This window comes from Xenia sp. Carnegie-2017, unplaced genomic scaffold (assembly GCF_021976095.1).
Source record: "Xenia sp. Carnegie-2017 unplaced genomic scaffold, XeniaSp_v1 HiC_scaffold_21, whole genome shotgun sequence".
NCBI classification, from domain to species: domain Eukaryota; kingdom Metazoa; phylum Cnidaria; class Anthozoa; order Malacalcyonacea; family Xeniidae; genus Xenia; species Xenia sp. Carnegie-2017.
Window position 1 is genome coordinate 6,842,033 of NW_025813484.1, and position 20,183 is coordinate 6,862,215.

At 37.2% G+C, this 20,183-nt stretch overlaps 1 protein-coding gene across 1 annotated transcript; it reads right to left on the reverse strand.

Annotated features, from left to right (window-relative positions):
- Positions 1–11,329: 11,329 nt before the first annotated feature.
- LOC124443561 (protein DD3-3-like) lies at positions 11,330–18,327 on the reverse strand. The gene is made up of 10 exons (XM_046994028.1): positions 18,121–18,327; positions 16,992–17,072; positions 16,518–16,719; positions 16,277–16,432; positions 15,891–16,106; positions 14,510–14,987; positions 14,116–14,414; positions 13,579–13,623; positions 12,630–12,821; positions 11,330–11,754 (listed from the first exon to the last, which is right to left on the reverse strand). The coding sequence occupies exons 1-10, from the start codon at positions 18,286–18,288 to the stop codon at positions 11,540–11,542; spliced, it is 2,052 nt and encodes a 683-aa protein (XP_046849984.1). The 5' UTR covers positions 18,289–18,327; the 3' UTR covers positions 11,330–11,539.
- Positions 18,328–20,183: the final 1,856 nt, after the last annotated feature.

The window sequence follows — 20,183 nt, forward strand, 5'->3', positions numbered from 1 at the left end:
CAGAAGAAGCTTGTTTTTCTCATATACAGATATGTCGTAAAAGAAAAATAAGCACGAAACTACATAGGTAATATTTTAGCAAAGTGTTATATTTTCATCCATAGTTAGGACTCAACATTTTATGCTTAACACAAGCTTCCTGTTAGAATTTCATTCTTTCGTTTTAACTCCTGGTGAACTCGGTGAGCCTTTGATTTAAGCCGCTGAACGTAAATGCTAATAACTTTTGAGTACTTTCTCGTTAAACTTTTAATTAAAATATATACAATTCTACTTGTATTTACATAACGTCTTCATTATTATCCCGTTGCACTTAAAGTCAAACTTGTAAGCACGCTTATTGCATATACAAGCCCCTTTAACGTATTAGGACGATCGTCATAAACGATCTTATTGCAACAATATAGGTAATTGAGAACAGGTGCATCTCTAAAAATTGAAATGTATCCCAATTTAGAATTGTGGCCATGTATCTAAATGTATATGTAGGTATAAAAGAAATCCGAATGCGAAGCATGCAAAAAGAACACGTTTAACCAAAGGATGGCTTTCTACTCCTAGAAAAAGAGAATCAGTTAAGGAAAACGAAACAAAGCAATGCATTCAGTTAGTCAGCACCTAATATAGGTTCTCTTTCAGCTCTTGTATCCGCATATCGTGCCGTGGGATTGTCACATTTAATCAGTACAACTGACGAGTTGTTCTTTGACTGCTGTTTTTGGCTTGTTTGAACGACTGAGTTGAATTGTTTTCCTCAAAATTATTAAAAACGTTTTCTTCTTTTTCAGATCTTGTTAATTGGCTGCTCTTAGCGTTCTCACTAAGCCAAAGCGTTATTCTTTCATGCTTTTAACCCTATGTCTTCTTCTTTTGGCTGCTCTCCTGTTCTTTTTCTCTCCAGTATGATCTTTCCACTAAAACATTTTTCATCACTCTCATCGCCCTCATATTCTATATTATACCCTATCAATCCATCTTTTGCGATGCCTTCCTCTTTTTTTGTGCAGTGTTTGAAGTGCTAAGTCTTGTTCAAAATAAATTCATTCTTCTTGTAAAAAGTTAAGTTTGCCCGATGGTTTGATTGTGCAAACAATTTCTAATTTGGCCATCATTTATTTTAGTTTTGGAATTTGGTATTATGTTTTTCGAGGGCGCTCAATTTAGACGACAGTGATGGCGAATCGTGGGGGAAACTAAAGCTAAAATGTGAAGAACCTTTTTATGAAGGGCACCAGTCATATTGAAAGGTGTCAAGACATATTGTATACGAAAAGATGTGCTAGTGTCATATACATCATTTTTACGTGTCTATTTACACTATGTATTTGTGCATCTTGGTGTTGAACACAAGAAAGTTGCCCATTGGTCATGTGGTCAACCGAAACATCTGCTTTCTTACTAATATGTTAGCATCGTCGAAGATCAAATTATATTTATTCGTGGAAAATATACAATATGAAATACATAACGACTTGAAATTATTAAGCGCTGTTTTTAAAGACCCAAGAGAGGGTGATCGTTACATACGCAAGGGTCGCATGGCAACAACTTTAAATATTATTGCAATTTTTTACACATTAATTACGTCTCATTAGTAATATAAATAGGCCAAGTCAAATATGTGTATGTAGAAAATTTTAGAGTTTCGAAACTAGGTTAATTTTTGGAAACTGATCTGAGAGAGTAGTGCAAAGCCATTCTATGGAAATCTTGTATGAGAATAGGGGTTTTTTTGGAAGGGGGAGAGCTAAGCTTTATTGAAGTGATTGAAATGACAATTTGTCAACTACATAATGCATTGCACGTCTGCAGAAAGCTAACTAATTGAACATTTTGCTGACTGGTCCAATTTTGAAAAATGCAAATGTTTCGCTCTCAAGAAGCACCTGCTACTTGCACGACAGCAATATTACAAGTTTAATGCATATTGGTATAAAAACACAAGGTTTACATAGAGGGAAAAGTCATAGGATATTTATATACTAAGTGTTAGGTCACATTAAAAACGAACTGGATCAAGTGAACAATTTCAAACTAGAAACTATTTAAACTAAGAAATGGCAGTTAACCGTCATTCACAAAAGCGTGCATAGTGCCTGTCAAGGACGGGTCATCCAGCAGGCTAAGTTGGCTTAAGCCAAAAGGCCCGCACTTTCAAAAGGTCCGTTGTAAATAGAAGTAATAAGGATTTGGACGTTTTTGCAATTCTGGGCTAGCTAAATGTGCTTAAATTAGATCATTTAAGCTGTTGAACACCTTACGAGCAATCGAATGCAGAGGAAAAATGGCTTTCGTACTATCTACTGCTCAAATGCGCAATACTCAGAACTCATGAAGTATTGACTTTTTCCCCAAGCAAAGGAAAACTGAACATAGTGGAAGGAATAGTTATTGCTTAAAGGCCCAAAACTTGGTCTTAGCCTACAGGCCCCGCAATAAGTAATCTGCGACTGGACTGCCTGTAAATTTACTACATGAAACTATATTGAGAGTAAAAAGTCAGTGTAGGTACTCTATGATACCGCGATGAAGCTAGTTTGGTGAATAGACTGCTTCAAGTATCATAAGCCTATTCACTGCTTCCTTTTTCAATTCCTTCCTTTATGCAGACTTAAAATGGCATTTAGCAAGAATATTTTAGAGTTATTGCAGTTCGATATTACACTTTACTCCAACTATATAAACGGATATAAAGACGAGCGCTAAGTGCACAGCTGTTTCAAAAAAAGACTTAAATTATATATAAATGTATATTCTTGAGGACATGGAGATATCTCGCTTGTTCGTAGTACAAAAATGACTTTCACCAACGTTGAAAATTATTTCACAACGAGACATCCTTTTTGGCTGCGATTGGTAAAGTTATTGTTTCTCGTGCATATATAGTAATACCTGCCCTTCTTGACTCTCAATATGGGTAAAGAGCATGAGGGAAGGTAAAAATCAAGCTCAGCTACACTTTTTCTCAAATTTCCACTAATTCGAAACTTTGCTCTGTTCGAATGCGCTTGATTTTTAATGTAACAAGAGGTGGCCATTGGAATTGCAAGGTCCATGTTAGTTTTGATGTCTTTACTATTCGGCAATCTATGCACAATTTCAGTATTTTTGATAAAGCGGCCAGTTTGCTCGAGTGGATAACTCGGGTCGGGTCATTTCATTTCCACAAAATTTGTTCGATCTGTACCTATACATTCAAAATATTCACAATTACGGTATATTACGGTCTATATAAGGCCCGAGCTCTCAAAGCTCACTCAAAAAACTCGCCCCACTGATAATCGGCAAACTCATTTTTCTATTGAAGGCATTATTTTTGCAAAATCATATCAAATCGGGCCATCAGTGGATTGAAAATATCATCTTCAAAGAGTTAAGAGGCGATGTTGAAACAACATGCGCTATAAACTACGTCATTGGCTTCTCTCAGACGCTGCGGACACTAGCGCACTCGCTTTGAAAGTAAAAAATTTTCAACTTTCTTGGCGATGTCGCGCGAACCATGGAGCACGTGATTGAAATCAACCAAATCGCAAGCAGCTGTGGCACTTAAGCGAAAGCTTACTGCATTAGTTATAAAAGCATCGCCATGCAGTAACAAAGGAACATGAAGCATTTGCGTTTAATACATATCATATAATGCAAAGAATAGATATTGCCTGCTATATGTTAACGCATACAAATTTAATAATTATGTATAACTAGCCTATGCAAGTCGAATAGGCGGCTTGCATTTCGATGACTTTTTCCTCGACTGTTTAAGTGATTGTTCGACTCTCTTGGAATATGTAGGTAAATGTCGATGACTTTTTCCTCGACTGTTTAAGTGATTGTTCGACTCTCTTGGAATATGTAGGTAAATGTCGATGACTTTTTCCTCGACTGTTTAAGTGATTGTTCGACTCTCTTGGAATATGTAGGTAAATGTCGCAAAAAGCATGTCGAAAGAGCTGTGGGTTTAAGAAAACAATCACGTAAACAGGCCGGATCATTTTGAGCGAAGCAAATCGTCCATCTATTTACCACTGAAACACAGAATAGATATCTTAACAGAAGGTCCACTTGGGTCGGAACCTTTAATGCTCGTGTCCCCCACTTTTCTGAAGCAAATTCTAAGCAGACACGCCTTCCAGCAAGATACTTCTGCTAGATCGCAATAGAAAATATAGATGTTTTTACAAATATATCGTGTTGCCCTACAATAGCTTGGTACTTCCCTTTTCACATTTGATTTCATGTATGAAATGATATGTGAAACTTATGTGAAATTGAAAAATTTCATATATGAAACGTCCAATTCATATAAGAAATCAAAGGTGAAATTTTCGTAAGGGCTTATCTCCTTCCCAAGATGATAGCCCTTAGTAATGATAGTAAAAATTTGGCAAAATTGTGCTTTCATAAGTAAAAAAACATTCTCGTGCAATACTATTTCATATTGATTTTGTGAATGTATCTTAATTGCTGGGAAGTCACGCAAGCGTAGTGAAAAAATACTCCACGATTTTAGCCGAGTGGGCCTTCTGTTAAATATGTATTCTGTGACTGAAATCAAATAAAATGTATATCGTTCAACAATCTCATTGGAATTTATGATTTCCATTCCTCCCCTGGCGAGAGTATGACAACAGATATAATCGTTTTTGAATAAAATTCAATGCCTCTACGTATCGGCAAAAAGCGCCTTTAGAATTTTTTTGCTTTAATGAATAGCTCTTGTGACTTAGCAACATTCAAAAAATACCATAAACTATTTTTAAATTTAAGTTCATCACACAAAGGCCAGTGGCGTAACTAGAACGTTAATTGGGGGTGGGGGTAGGGGGTGTGCATATTCACGTTTCCGTTGTGCCCTACTGATTTCTTTTGAAAGTAATTTAAATTACACAATACCGCATTGCTATCGTAGCAGGTTGAATATTCTTTGTATTAAAAGACAGTGAAATTGTTCAACGTCAGAAACACAATCAAATAGACTAAATCTATCAGCTTAATAAGCTTTTACTCCGAACAGTTAACCCTTTAAAGCAAATGAAGATGTCGTGATGAGCGAATCCGGCATAGTGTAAACGCAGCCTGAGAAACTTTTCAATGCACGCTCTAAATTCTTAAGAATAAAAGAAACCCATCTTTCGCTTTGTTTTCGAACATTATCGGTCTCATACAATGTATTCATTTTGTGTGTAAAATTTATCGGCCTTCGAATTGATAACGGTAAAATAAAGACATCAACGTGATCCTGGAAAAAGTTGTTTTAACTTTAAATGAATCTCCATCGTGCTGGGTTTTAAAAAGTCGCTCGTATGTTGATCGTTTTCTTTAATAAAATACATTCCTAATAAAGTAAATGGTTTGAACCCGGGAGTATCGTTACATGTTTGTAAATGTAGATCGTCCAGGTTGGTATAGTCCAGTTGGTATTTGACTCTGAAGATGACTACCGCTAAGGTTGCCGAAACGTCAGTCAACAACAACAAAAACGAATTTAGTATTATGTTTTTCGAGGGCGCTCAATTTAGACGACAGTGATGGCGAGCCGTGGGTGAAACTAAAGCTAAAATGTGAAGAGCCTTTTTATGAAGGACACCAGTCATATTGAAAGGTGTCAAGACATATTGTATACGAAAAGATGTGCTAGTGTCATATACATCATTTTTACGCGTCTATTTACACTATGTATTCGTGCATCTTGGTGTTGAACTCAAGAAAGTTGCCCATTGGTCATGTGGTCAACTGAAACATCTGCTTTCTTACTAATATGTTAGCATCGTCGAAGATCAAATTATATTTATTCGTGGAAAATATACAATATGGAAATACACAACGACTTGAAATTATTAAGCGCTGTTTTTAAAGACCCAAGAGAGAGTGATCGTTACATACGCAAGGGTTGCATGGCAACAACTTTAAATATTATTGCAATTTTTTACACATAAATTTCGTCCCATTAGTAATATAAATAGGCCAAGTCAAATATATATATATAGAAAATTTTAGAGTTTCGAAACTAGGTTCATTTTTGGAAACTGATCTGAGAGAGTAGTGCAAAGCCATTCTATGGAAATCTTGTATGAGAATAGGGGTTTTTTTGGAAGGGGGAGAGCTAAGCTTTATTGAAGTGATTGAAATGACAATTTGTCAACTACATAATGCATTGCACGTCTGCAGAAAGCTAACTAATTGAACATTTTGCTGACTGGTCCAATTTTGAAAAATGCAAATGTTTCGCTCTCAAGAAGCACCTGCTACTTGCACGACAGCAATATTACAAGTTTAATGCATATTGGTATAAAAACACAAGGTTTACATAGAGGGAAAAGTCATAGGATATTTATATACTAAGTGTTAGGTCACATTAAAAACGAACTGGATCAAGTGATCAATTTCAAACTAGAAACTATTTAAACTAAGAAATGGCAGTTAACCGTCATTCACAAAAGCGTGCATAGTGCATGTCAAGGACGGGTCATCCAGCAGGCTAAGTTGGCTTAAGCCAAAAGGCCCGCGCTTTCAAAAGGCCCGTTGTAAATAGAAGTAATAAGGATTTGGACGTTTTTGCAATTCTGGGCTAGCTAAATGTGCTTAAATTAGATCATTTAAGCTGTTGAACACCTTACGAGCAATCGAATGCAGAGGAAAAATGGCTTTCGTACTATCTACTGCTCAAATGCGCAATACTCAGAACTCATGAAGTATTGACTTTTTCCCCAAGCAAAGGAAAACTGAACATAGTGGAAGGAATAGTTATTGCTTAAAGGCCCAAAACTTGGTCTTAGCCTACAGGCCCCGCAATAAGTAATCCGCCACTGGACTGCCTGTAAATTTACTACATGAAACTATATTAAGAGTAAAAAGTCAGTGTAGGTACTCTATGATACCGCGATGAAGCTAGTTTGGTGAATAGACTGCTTCAAGTATCATAAGCCTATTCACTGCTTCCTTTTTCAATTCCTTCCTTTATGCAGACTTAAAATGGCATTTAGCAAGAATATTTTAGAGTTATTGCAGTTCGATATTACACTTTACTCCAACTATATAAACGGATATAAAGACGAGCGCTAAGTGCACAGCTGTTTCAAAAAAAGACTTAAATTATATATAAATGTATATTCTTGAGGACATGGAGATATCTCGCTTGTTCGTAGTACAAAAATGACTTTCACCAACGTTGAAAATTATCTCACAACGAGACATCCTTTTTGGCTGCGATTGGTAAAGTTATTGTTTCTCGTGCACATATAGTAATACCTGCCCTTCTTGACTCTCAATATGGGTAAAGAGCATGAGGGAAGGTAAAAATCAAGCTCAGCTACACTTTTTCTCAAATGTCCACTAATTCGAAACTTTGCTCTGTTCGAATGCGCTTGATTTTTAATGTAACAAGAGGTGGCCATTGGAATTGCAAGGTCCACGTTAGTTTTGATGTCTTTACTATTCGGCAATCTATGCACAATTTCAGTATTTTTGATAAAGCGGCCAGTTTGCTCGAGTGGATAACTCGGGTCGGGTCATTTCATTTCCACAAAATTTGTTCGATCTGTACCTATACATTCAAAATATTCACAATTACGGTATATTACGGTCTATATAAGGCCCGAGCTCTCAAAGCTCACTCAAAAAACTCGCCCCACTGATAATCGGCAAACTCATTTTTCTATTGAAGGCATTATTTTTGCAAAATCATATCAAATCGGGCCATCAGTGGATTGAAAATATCATCTTCAAAGAGTTAAGAGGCGATGTTGAAACAACATGCGCTATAAACTACGTCATTGGCTTCTCTCAGACGCTGCGGACACTAGCGCACTCGCTTTGAAAGTAAAAAATTTTCAACTTTCTTGGCGATGTCGCGCGAACCATGGAGCACGTGATTGAAATCAACCAAATCGCAAACAGCTGTGGCACTTAAGCAAAAGCTTGCTGCTATAGTTATAAAAGCATCACCATGCAGTAACAAAGGAACATGAAGCATTTGCGTTTAATACATATCATATAATGCAAAGAATAGATATTGCCTGCTATATGTTAACGCATACAAATTTAATAATTATGTATAACTAGCCTATGCAAGTCGAATAGGCGGCTTACATTTCGATGACTTTTTCCTCGACTGTTTAAGTGATTGTTCGACTCTCTTGGAATATGTGGGTAAATGTCGCAAAAAGCATGTCGAAAGAGCTGGGGGTTTAAGAAAACAATCACGTAAACAGGCCGGATCATTTTGAGCGAAGCAAATCGTCCATCTATTTACCACTGAAATACAGAATAGATATCTTAACAGAAGGTCCACTCGTGTCGGAACCTTTGATGCTCGTGTCCCCTCCTTTTCTGGAGCAAATTCTAAGCAGACACGCCTTCCAGCAAGATACTTCTGCTAGATCGCAATAGAAAATATAGATGTTTTTACAAATATATCGTGTTGCCCTACAATAGCTTGGTACTTCCCTTTTCGCATTTGATTTCATGTATGAAATGATATGTGAAACTTATGTGAAATTGAAAAATTTCATATATGAAACGTCCAATTCATATAAGAAATCAAAGGTGAAATTTTCGTAAGGGCTTATCTCCTTCCCAAGATGATAGCCCTTAGTAATGATAGTAAAAATTTGGCAAAATTGTGCTTTCATAAGTAAAAAAACATTCTCGTGCAATACTATTTCATATTGATTTTGTGAATGTATCTTAATTGCTGGGAAGTCACGCAAGCGTAGTGAAAAAATACTCCACGATTTTAGCCGAGTGGGCCTTCTGTTAAATATGTATTCTGTGACTGAAATCAAATAAAATGTATATCGTTCAACAATCTCATTGGAATTTATGATTTCCATTCCTCCCCCTGGCGAGAGTATGACAACAGATATAATCGTTTTTGAATAAAATTCAATGCCTCTACGTATCGGCAAAAAGCGCCTTTAGAATTTTTTTGCTTTAATGAATAGCTCTAGTGACTTAGCAACATTCAAAAAATACCATAAACTATTTTTAAATTTAAGTTCATCACACAAAGGCCAGTGGCGTAACTAGAACGTTAATTGGGGGTGGGGGTGGGGGGTGTGCATATTCACGTTTCCGTTGTGCCCTACTGATTTCTTTTGAAAGTAATTTGAATTACACTATACCGGATTGCTATCGTAACAGGTTGAATATTCTTTGTATTAAAAGGCAGTGAAATTGTTCAACGTCAGAAACACAATCAAATAGACTAAATCTACCAGCTTAATAAGCTTTTACTCCGAACAGTTAACCCTTTAAAGCAAATGAAGATGTCGTGATGAGCGAATCCGGCATTGTGTAAACGCAGCCTGAGAAACTATTCAATGCACGCTCTAAATTCTTAAGAATAAAAGAAACCCATCTTTCGCTTTGTTTTCGAACATTATCGGTCTCATACAATGTATTCATTTTGTGTGTAAAATTTATTGGCCTTCGAATTGATAACGGTAATATAAAGACATCAACGTGATCCTGGAAAAAGTTGTTTAAACTTTAAATGAATCTCCGTCGTGCTGGGTTTTAAAAAGTCGCTCGTATGTTGATCGTTTTCTTTAATAAAATACATGCCTAATAAAGTAAATGGTTTGAACCCGAGAGTATCGTTACATGTTTGTAAATGTTTTTGGTTCATATTTTTTATTGAACGTATTGATGAAAACAAGACAATTACGTACGCAGCTTGGTATCTGGAATCTTTCTATTCAACAATATTCAGCAGGAAAGATGTGCAACCATGTGGGAGCGCGATAAAAAACGCAACGCCTACTTACAAATATTATAGAAATGTTCGAAATTAGATTGATCGACCTTGTTTTCAAACTATATCATCTTTGCATTGCCGACATTCTTGCTCGCCGTAAATGCAAACACGTACCTTTTCAATAAAATAAAAACCACTGTTCTTCAATGAAAATGGTTATCGTCTGAGAATCCTGAGATAAAAAGAAAGCGAACATTAAGAAGAGATTTCCCACACATTAAGTAGAGATTTACTAATCCATAATTAAAGATATCTGCAAGAATCGAAAAATGAACGGGAGTTTATTGCAGTGCTGTAGAAGTGGGGGGGCGCTTGGGGGAGGAGCTTCCCTTCTACCTTTGAAATCGGTAATTTTAAAAGGGCACTATTGACAAAAACATCAAGAGAGCCCCTCATCTGATAAATTTAGTTCTACAGCAATGGTTTATTGTCATTTTGAAAAAGTTTTTCTTGCAATAAATGAAACATATCGTAAGCAGAATAGTCCCTAATGATCTCCAGTGTTATTGTAGCTATGCATATCCCCGATGTTCTCAAATCATAAATTGGTAATAGTTCCGCGTACTAAAAATACCTGAAATTGATTCCTAACCCTGACCCTCAATTTTGTAATCCTATCGCTGACATATTGGAATATGGGGTTCAATTACGTGTATACATAATATAAATCCTGGATATATTAGGATTTATATTATGTATAATCTGATGATGGCTTTGGAATTACGTGTATTGTAAGGCGGAATTATAATCCACCCCACAAAGAAAGATATCTCAATAAATACTCGATTATAGAATAAAAGTCTCGGCAAAAAGCGAGCCACAATTTGCATTTATAGTCTCAAACTGTTCACATCAACTTCCTATGTACGTGTTATTGACTTAGTTTTCAATCGCTACATTCAATTTTGGTATTGATTTTACATTTCAAAATGTTTGTGCATGGCAAAGACGAGTAGCAGTGGGGTAGCAAGCCCGCAAATTCTGTTATGCTATGTAAATATTTACATAGTTCTTCACTCAGTGTAAAATATACAGATGTCGAAAGAAATTATTGAAGTTAATGATCTGAAATTTACGACACTGGTGAGTTGCTCCCTGCATTGCTTTGTAGCCTCATGGGAAAGTTCCTAACCTGCATTGCCTTGTAGCCTCATGGGAAAGTTCGTAACCTGCATTGCCTTGTAGTCTCATGGGAAAGTTCCTAACCTGCATTGCTTAGTAGCCTCATGGGAAAGTTCCTAACCTGCATTGCCTTGTAGCCTCATGGGAAAGTTCCTAACCTGCATTGCCTTGTAGTCTCATGGGAAAGTTCCTAACCTGCATTGCCTTGTAACCTCATAGGAAAGTTCCTTACTGGCGAAACAAGGAATCGTTGAATTTACCCTTTTACAGTTGCAAATATTCGGCAAAGTGATCTCGTTCGGCTCCACAGAATACTGAATTGGACGGCAAATTTATTTGTTTTAGTTGTTTGCATACCGGCAATTGAGGCAAAAGTACCCCGTATTTTTCAATGTTGAACGAGCTCGAGTTATAAAAATATCGCATAAGATTTAAGAGGTTTCACAAAAGTATTCGTATCTCGTTTTATTTCTATCAACAGAGATATTACATATTTTTTAAGAGACAAACAGCAAAATGGATGGAGCAGCTATATTATCCATAATACATAAATACACTAATGAAAGTTTCACAGTTTACACGAAAATAATATTTATCAATTGATTGCCTGTATGACGCGAGTGACATCAGAGTTTTTAAGAATTCGAAGCAATTTCGTCATCACTTGCCGTTTCGTCGTCTATAATACCTGTGGGAACGACACCTGCATCCACGAAAGACTATCAACGATGCTTTTTGGTTGCGATTAGTGAAATTGTTATTCCGGGTACACATGAAATGGTATATTCCCGGACTAAACGACAGTGCAACAGAGAAGGATGCTGGTGAATTATTGAGTTGATTTTGAAACGCAGGACGTACACCAGGAATTTGACCTATCGTAAGAAAAATTAATATCCGACGTCACTTTATGATGGCATACTTACGTCAGTGGATTAATAGATACAGACTCGGTTGAGCCAGGTCTTGTAACTTAGAGTTCAGTTTTAGCCTTAATAACCGACGTCACATTATGACGTCATACTTACGTGAGTGGATGGTTAGGTGCAGACTTGGTTAAAAGCCTGGCTGACTGCCTTGGTGTTCATGTTCATTCTAAAACCGCCTCCTTAAGAGCCTGATCAATAAAGATCTGCACCTGATCACACCAATTTTTTGATGGAAATACGAAAAAACATTGAAGCTGTTTCTTCTGCAAACGTACTTGTCTAGTGATATACTCCTTTCTGTATCCTATTAACTAATACTGCGTGCTAATTGTAGGTGGTCTCGTGCCCAGCTCCTCACGCCGTTCTTCGGCGATTGAACCTTGTTTATTGCAAAACCTCATGAAAAATATCATTGAAAATAATCGGCACAAGTGTATGGAAAGCTTAAAACGTTTTCAAAAATCAATTCGCCATGTGTGACATATTCGTGTTGCTTTATTTAACATCCGTCAAACGTATGTAAACATTAGCACAATGACGTCATGCGTTAAATGTGAAAGCTTTCCCTCCGCATGAACAATATGAAACAGTGGAGAAAAACCAAAAAACCAAAATGGTTTTCTGTATAGGTGTAACTTGTGTGCTTTGCGAGCAACTGCTCAATTAAATACAATGTACTATTTTCCGCTCATTTTTTTCTATAATTCCCAGCTCAACCTTATGGCCCATGCGTATTTAGGACAGCTTGACTTTAACTAGCCTCTAGATTGACAAGATATTGTCATAATCATCACTAAAGCTTTCCCGCAGTCGTTACCTACCGATCCTTTTTTCTTTTCCACGAGAGAAATCGAACCCAGAAGAAGCGAGAGCCACCTTAACATCTTCTAGGGTTTTCAAATTTTTATCAGGTGACCAGACTAAGGTCGCCTTGGAAATCATCGTGCCATCGTTTTTGATTTTCACATTCTTGGAAGGGCCTTCTATTTCGACCAAATTATTTTTATCCGTGCCTAAATACACACATCCGCGTGGTTTTGATGGTTGTATGATTTGACTGTCGCAGACAGATGGAAATCAACGATAATGAAATATGTGGAAGCTCATAGGGATCAAAGGATTAGGTAATGTAAAAGTGTGTGTAGATAGGGAGAAGCGTGCTGTTGAAAATTACGTGCATCAAATATACAGTGACAATATGTGTTTGTTAAAAATGTGGATATTCAACTATTAAGGGATTTTTTAAGAGAGCATTGATTCTTTACGAAGGGTTTTGCTATCTCATGCCTGCCCCGGGTATAATACGCACGTGTGTTTGTTTCAGAGAAAGTTGTTAATGACCCTTTCAACAACGCTACATGCAGTACTTGCGCCGGTTGCACGAAGCCTGGATAGCGTTATCCATTCGATAGCGAAATTTTCAAACTTGTAAAAAAGGTGTTTATATTTTTCTTACGACAAAGAAATTTCGTAATCTTCGAAACAATATTTCATTTCAGTGATTTTTCAGTTCGAATCTTATATTTTTGCTTTTTAAAAGGTTTTATGTAAGTTAAAAAAATTGCGATACCATGGGTAACCTGATCCAGGCTTCGTGCAACCAGCCTCTGTGTTTTTCAATTCTTTTAGCTCCATTGTCTGTTTTAATGTGTTGAAAAGAGCTACAGATCATGAGAGATTGGGTATGAAAAGCACCATTCACTTTACGCAAAGCATAGATCTAACATACGAGAAATCTCTATCGTTTTGTTTAGCTCGTTGATCACATACCTGCCTCGCCTTCACCTGCATTGTTCGGTGGATTTTTACTTGAACCTTTAAAAAAAAACAATGAGCACAAAGTCGGTTTGAGGATACAATGAATGTAGCTATAACTGCAATGCTCGAATCGCAATTCTCTGATAAACTGGGACAGTTTTTTTTAATTTTGGATGAATTTGAAAGAAAAACAGGAAGATAAACAAATCTTGAAATAGATCTTAAAATCATGGACGTGGGACATCGATAATACGGGAGGGAGGGGGCGCGGCGATTATTCATATATGGAGGGTGTTAATTTTATTTTTAAGTAACAGATACTCTAAGGAAGTTGGTGACGGGCGTGGGGAGAAAACTACTTTAAAAATTTTCTATAAGAACTAAAAACTTTTGCGCACGATACAATATAGAGGTGGTGATATTGATTCTTGAAAGTATCTGGTTTCTAATAAAACGCCTGCGGTACATTATGGATGTATGAATACCCTCCACCCCAGCCAGAATGACTTTTCTACATCCTAGCATAAAAGTTAAAACAAGAGTCTATACCTGTCCATTGTATATGCAAAATATCGTTTTCCGTAATCACCGAGATTTTGGGAATGAAATCATACTCAACAGCTGGATACGCCTGTACTATATTTCCTCGCTTTCCGCGAACGTTCAAATTGTATATGGCCGATCTGTCGGGAATTTTTGCCGCCTTTCTTGGCATCAATATCATGACATGGCTTCGATCTTGAAATGTCCTTCCGAATTGAGCCGTATTTACGGCCAGTTGAAGATTGAAATTCACTCCGGGCAAAGTCGTATCGAATTTGACAGCAGGATCGTTCTTCACGGGTGACCTTCAGTGATAAATGATAAGTTTTGAGGAATTATCCGACGCACGTGCAGAAAGAACGTCATGAAAACGACATGGTCAACGCATGCGCATACTCACTTGGCACCGTTTTTATCACTAAATGTTCTGTCACCGTCATAATCACCGGTGGAAATGTTATAACGTATCCTGAACGCACAACGTTTCTCTTCGTTTGAAGGAAAGTACGGAATAGTCCACGTGTATCTCATGGGCGTAGCGCGTCTAACGTTGCCAAGATGATTGGGCCGCGAGAGAGGGGAGACGAAACAATTCATTCTGGGAGGTTGAACCAAACACTTCTGTCCCGTTACTTTTTTAGTACTCGGATTATATTGGAGTTTATCGATGCGATGCGAGTCGTAGGGAATTCCCCAGACGAGCGGCACGCTCCTGGTCGACGCTCTACTGCATTCATATTGATTTTTGTATTTGTCTATGATGTCAATGTAGCTATAAAATTTCACCCAAATGCTATTCGCTTTTTCGCATGCTTTTTTGTTGTTATGCTTTGAATAATGCTTTAGACCGCCATTCGGATAGATGTCTAAGCATTCGCCTGGTAAGATAAAAAGTATAATAGGACATCAACTAACAGCTTTTGCGTACATTATGTGGAGAATCGGTGGAGATACCAAGACAGTGGATGCATGAAGCTTAAATGTATTTGATATCAAATAGCCGAGGTCCCATTGTCAGTGACATACAGGATTGATGTAAAATAAAAATTTCTCGTTGAATGGTTTACTTTATGTGAAGTCATGATTCTCACTTTGATTCAGTTACAGGCACAACGGAGAGGGACATGGGGTGGGGGTGGGGTGAGTGGATTGGGGCTCATCACTTTCCAATAATGTTGAAAGACTAAGGCCTGTTTCAAAGGACATGGGGTGGGGGTGGGGTGAGTGGATTGTGACTCATCACTTTCCAATAATGTTGAAAGACTAAGGCCTCTTTCAAAGGACATAGGGTGGGGGTGGGGTGAGTGGATTGTGACTCATCACTTTTCAATATTGTTGAAAGACTTGCATTTTACATGAGCCGAATGCGTTTAAGACAAAAGATAATAACGAATTTTATCTCATCATCTTTTGTTTTAAATGTATTCGGCGCATGTAAAAAGCGACGTTTTGAAACGGGTCGAAGAACCAAGCACCAAATACCACAAATCACACCCATGTAATCTAACTGTCATATGAAACGACTATTTGATTGACTCATATACTGTACACGTCCTCCTGGTATACGGATTAAGCCCTCTTGACTTAAAAAGTTTAAAAAACCATTTCTATCACAAATTTTTAAAAACAAGTCTATCGCCTCTGCAACTCTATATCGACGCAGAACCGTAAATGTGCTCTGATGTATAATTTTGGCCGACTCAGGTGTCTAAAAGACTGGATTCTAGGACACTGGTTCCAACTTTTAAATGGATAAAGTATGCTAGCAGCATTGCTCATACCTTTAGGTCTTCTGTTAAAGCTGTTATATCTGTAATACGAACATTCTCTTCTACTGTTGACGAATACAGCAGCGTCTTTCCAATCAGTGGGATGCCAATAGGGGAAATAGTCTCGTTCTTCGGGACATTCGTACCCATATCGGTTGCCGTTCGGATTCTGTCTGGTTTTCGTACTACCTGCATTATCTTGCACGTTCTGATCAGCAGTGAACAAACCTTGAACAGGTGATGGTTTTTTAAAACGCTTTTTTAAAATCACAAGGAAGGGTTGCGTACATTAGATGTCAAAGAATAATAAATGACAAAAATGTTTACATAACCCACCAAGTGACACACATCACAAAGTGAAAATACACTTCAAGAAGAATTGGGTAAAAAGAGCCAACCTTTGTTTCTTTCTCGCTTTCGGCATTTATCATAAGCTTCCCACGGTTCGTGCATTCCATATTTAAGATTTGCATTTCTTCTTTTTATATTATCTTTAGCAGCTTTTGAGGAATAAGATCGGATGTTCGTATACTTAATAGTAGTTTCTACTTTTCCTGCAGTAAATGAAAAAATAACAAAACGCTTGGTACAAATCATTTTTGCAAGCCTGCTGTTTTAGGCACAAACAGATACACCTACCGTTCCGTATCACATCGTAATCTTTGTTTTTTCTATCGTCCAAACTGTCCAAGGTGTTTTTCTGACACATGTATTGCAGTACGATGTTACAATTTAGATCCCTGTGACCGCAGCCGTGCTGATTGGTCCATTCAATGATCAATCGCGATTTTCCCGCTTTGCCCCAAGATGACAAGTAGTTACGGCCACTTTGAAAATATTTCTGAAGAAAAGAAAGCGAGTGACCACATAAGTACATAACTGTCCCTTTTAATATGAAATAAAACCAACTTTTTCTTCGTAATCATTACAGACCAAAATCTCTGTCTTAAAGTCTCGCCCCTGGTTAAAACTACCCCCTTCCTCTAGTCAAAATACGTATATACTCAATATAAATCAATTCAATTGATTAATCGGCAGTTTAAGTCCCGCCCAAAAATTTCCAACCGAAGCTAATCCAAACTTTGTTCCTATGGTATAGCACACAAAACATACCATGGCATACTGAAGATCTTGTCGACCTCTAGTGCCACCATCGGGCAGCTCACCGACATTGTAACCACCTTTCGCATTGTTCTATGCAAACAAGATCAGCAGATTTTAGTCAAGTTATAATTCTGTGAAAACAAGATCAGAAAGCTTTAGTCAAGTTATAATTCTGTGAAAACAAGATCAGCAGGTTTTAGTCAAGTTATAGTTCAGTGAAAACAAGATCAGAAGGCTTTAGTCAAGTCATAATTCTGTGAAAACAAGATCAGCAGGTTTTAGTCAAGTTATAGTTTTGTGAAAACAAGATCAGAAAGCTTTAATCAAGTCATAATTCTGTGAAAACAAGATCAGCAGGTTTTAGTCAAGTTATAGTTCTGTTAAAACAAGATCAGCAGGTTTTAGTCATAATTGTAGACATGTTAACGGTGGGAAAACGTATGTCATCGAAATTGAATGTGTCATTCAAGCTTTTGCACGAATTCATCAACAAAATTATTGGGGTGGGGCTATACGATTTTGTATAGACTCGAGTATGTTTATGCATACATGATCTGAAAACTGATTTACAATCTTGTGCTGAATGGAATTGTTCTCGAAAATGTTGAAAACAGAAAGTAAAAGACTCCTCCGGGAATTTTCTAAATGTACTAATTCTTAGAATTATATAACTGATTTTCATTACTTCACAAATCAATTTCAACACTTCATAAACCATATACGACTTGCAGCATAAATTCCATTCAATAAACAAAATATGAACTACAAAGGGTCAAGAGCGAACCAATTCTCCCCTTTAGGACTTAGGACTTGACAAGCACCAACTCTTACGCCCGTATTCTAAAAGCCCCTCACTGCATGAGTGCAACATAAAAATTACGCTCTCCGTCTAATCACTGACAAAGTCATTTCTTCGCCCGTATTCTAAAAGCCACTCACTGCATGAGTGCAACATAAAAATTACGCTCTCCGACTGACAAAGCCATTTCTCCAGCAAAATGAAGACAATAAGGCGATTCGCTGACTTTAAGCAAAAAAATGTTATAATTACATAAAAAGGTTACACAGAGAAACAAAATGGCAAAAGGCCAATCGAAGTTCTTTTCTCCCTCTACAAGATATCCAAATTCTTACTGACCTGCGAGTCAAAGAGACGGTTTGCATTTTGTCTATTTACGCCAGTTGAGTCCAACCGGTCATTGGATCCTCTCGGATTGTGCATATAAATATCACATGAAACAAATTCGACGATAAGTAGCAAAAAAACGGCTCGCAGAGATAACGAATGTGAAAAATGCTCCGCCATGTCTGGTCTTTGAAAGGGAGCCCTCTAAAATGAGTGTTTGATTGTGTGTGCTCCTAATTTATAACTCGAGGGCAGTGTCCATAGCTAAAATTGACAAAAGATTAGTGTTTGCGTTGGTGTTCAAAGCATATTATCATGAGACCGCCGCCGAAGTTCGTGATGAGACGCTTGGCGCCATGTAGCTTCGTTGATGAACTGTGTTCAACAAACTGTGGAGTATTTCAAACACGCGCGTCATGAAGGGTATTTTACATTTTCTCTGTGTTTCGACGGCGATTTCATGACTAAGACGCAAGCATGACATTATTATTATTATTGGGACATTATAAAAACCAAAGACAGAGCAATCTTTATGAAGTGGCTAACTTGCGCAAGAGCACACATAGGCGTTTACTTATTTTCGCACTCTTCTTTTACGATAAATCATAGCATCTCAAACATATTTCTGTATATGATATCGGACTCCACCAAGACACAGTCGACATCATATTAGCACGACATTATAATAAACCTATCGATTCAAACTTTTGCCAAGCTCTGTTGACTCATTTTGACAATAACTAATTATACTTAGTTAAACTTTCGCGCTGGACCTTAATGTAGAATAATATTGTTATTTCTCAATGACACTGCATTCGTTAATAGTGAATATATCTGGGTTGTTCAACTCAAGATTTTTAGTTTTGTCTGTAGATCTCTTTAAGATGCGCTCACATCTTTGAAATCTCATGTTAATCCGTAGTGACGTAGCCTGATGACAGGAAAGAACCTATAAATTAAACGAGACTTATCTCAAGTCGAAGCTTGATTGGAATTCTTTCTTGTCGTCAGTCAGGAACGAAGGAGTAACATGCCTACCCGGCAGTATCTTTTACCTTGCCCGCTTCTCCTTCGTTCCTGTGAGCGCATAATGGGATTTGAATTATGGCTATCGAAGGGCGCGCGTGCTTCTCATGTAACTCCTTCGTTCCTGATTGATGACAAGAAAGAATTCCAAGCAAACTTCGACTTAAGGTAAGTCTCGTTTAACTTTTAAATTATAGAACATTAGTGTCTTCTTCATAAACAACACAATCAACTATGAACAATTGTTCATAAGCAATTTTTACGAAATATGTGAAAGCCAGCAATTGCAGGACACAAGCAAACCATTGTTCAAATAAGTTAAATCCAAAGCCTCGAACATATAATGGTTAAGATATGTACGTACTTTCCTAAAACAGCCGGCAAGTTAGCATTACGTAGCTCTTGAGGGGAAGGGTTGGAGGCTATTGACAGGTAGGGTACATGCTGTCTAAAGTATGTGGTGAATAATCTCAAATATATTAAAAAGATAATTAGACGTGATTTTTATCTCTAGATCTAACAATGAACAGCGTGCTTCCACATAGGAATGTTGTAATGAAAAATAGTTTTGTTTGACTCAAGGCACTCGGACTAAGAAACTTTCGCAATTTCTTGATTCTAACTTCTCAAGTCAACTCATTGCAATTTTTTCCTCCAGCGTTGACTAATGAAGCTTGATAATACAAGCATGCAATAAAACTTTAAATAGGTGCATTTTAATGCGACAAATTTTCCCAACAAATGTAACAATCCGAGCAGCTCATTCAAGGCTGACGGGGAATTAAGCAAAGCTTCACAATCATATGACGAAGCGGAAAAATTTAGGTAGGCAACTTAGAAAGATAAGAAAGATAAATTAGAATAAGAGGTATGCAATTGCGTACATGCGTCTACGTGATGTGGAACTTTTCAAACTATTACTAAATGTCGCAGAAATATTGAATGAGGTTCAATAGGATATCGATGAAAACTAACGCCTGTGTTTATCTTACCCATAGACGAATGTTTTTATTAAACTCAAACGGAATCATCAACATGTGGCATTTGGA

Excerpts from the sequence above, each read along its gene's own strand:
- LOC124443561 (XM_046994028.1), bottom strand. The coding sequence starts at position 18,288 with ATGGCGGAGCATTTTTCACATTCGTTATCTCTGCGAGCCGTTTTTTTG. Across the intron at positions 13,624-14,115 it reads TTTGCATATACAATGGACAG|GTTCAAGTAAAAATCCACCG; the intron begins GTATAGACTCTT and ends TTTTTTTTAAAG. Across the intron at positions 12,822-13,578 it reads TGCAGGTGAAGGCGAGGCAG|GCACGGATAAAAATAATTTG; the intron begins GTATGTGATCAA and ends GTGTGTATTTAG.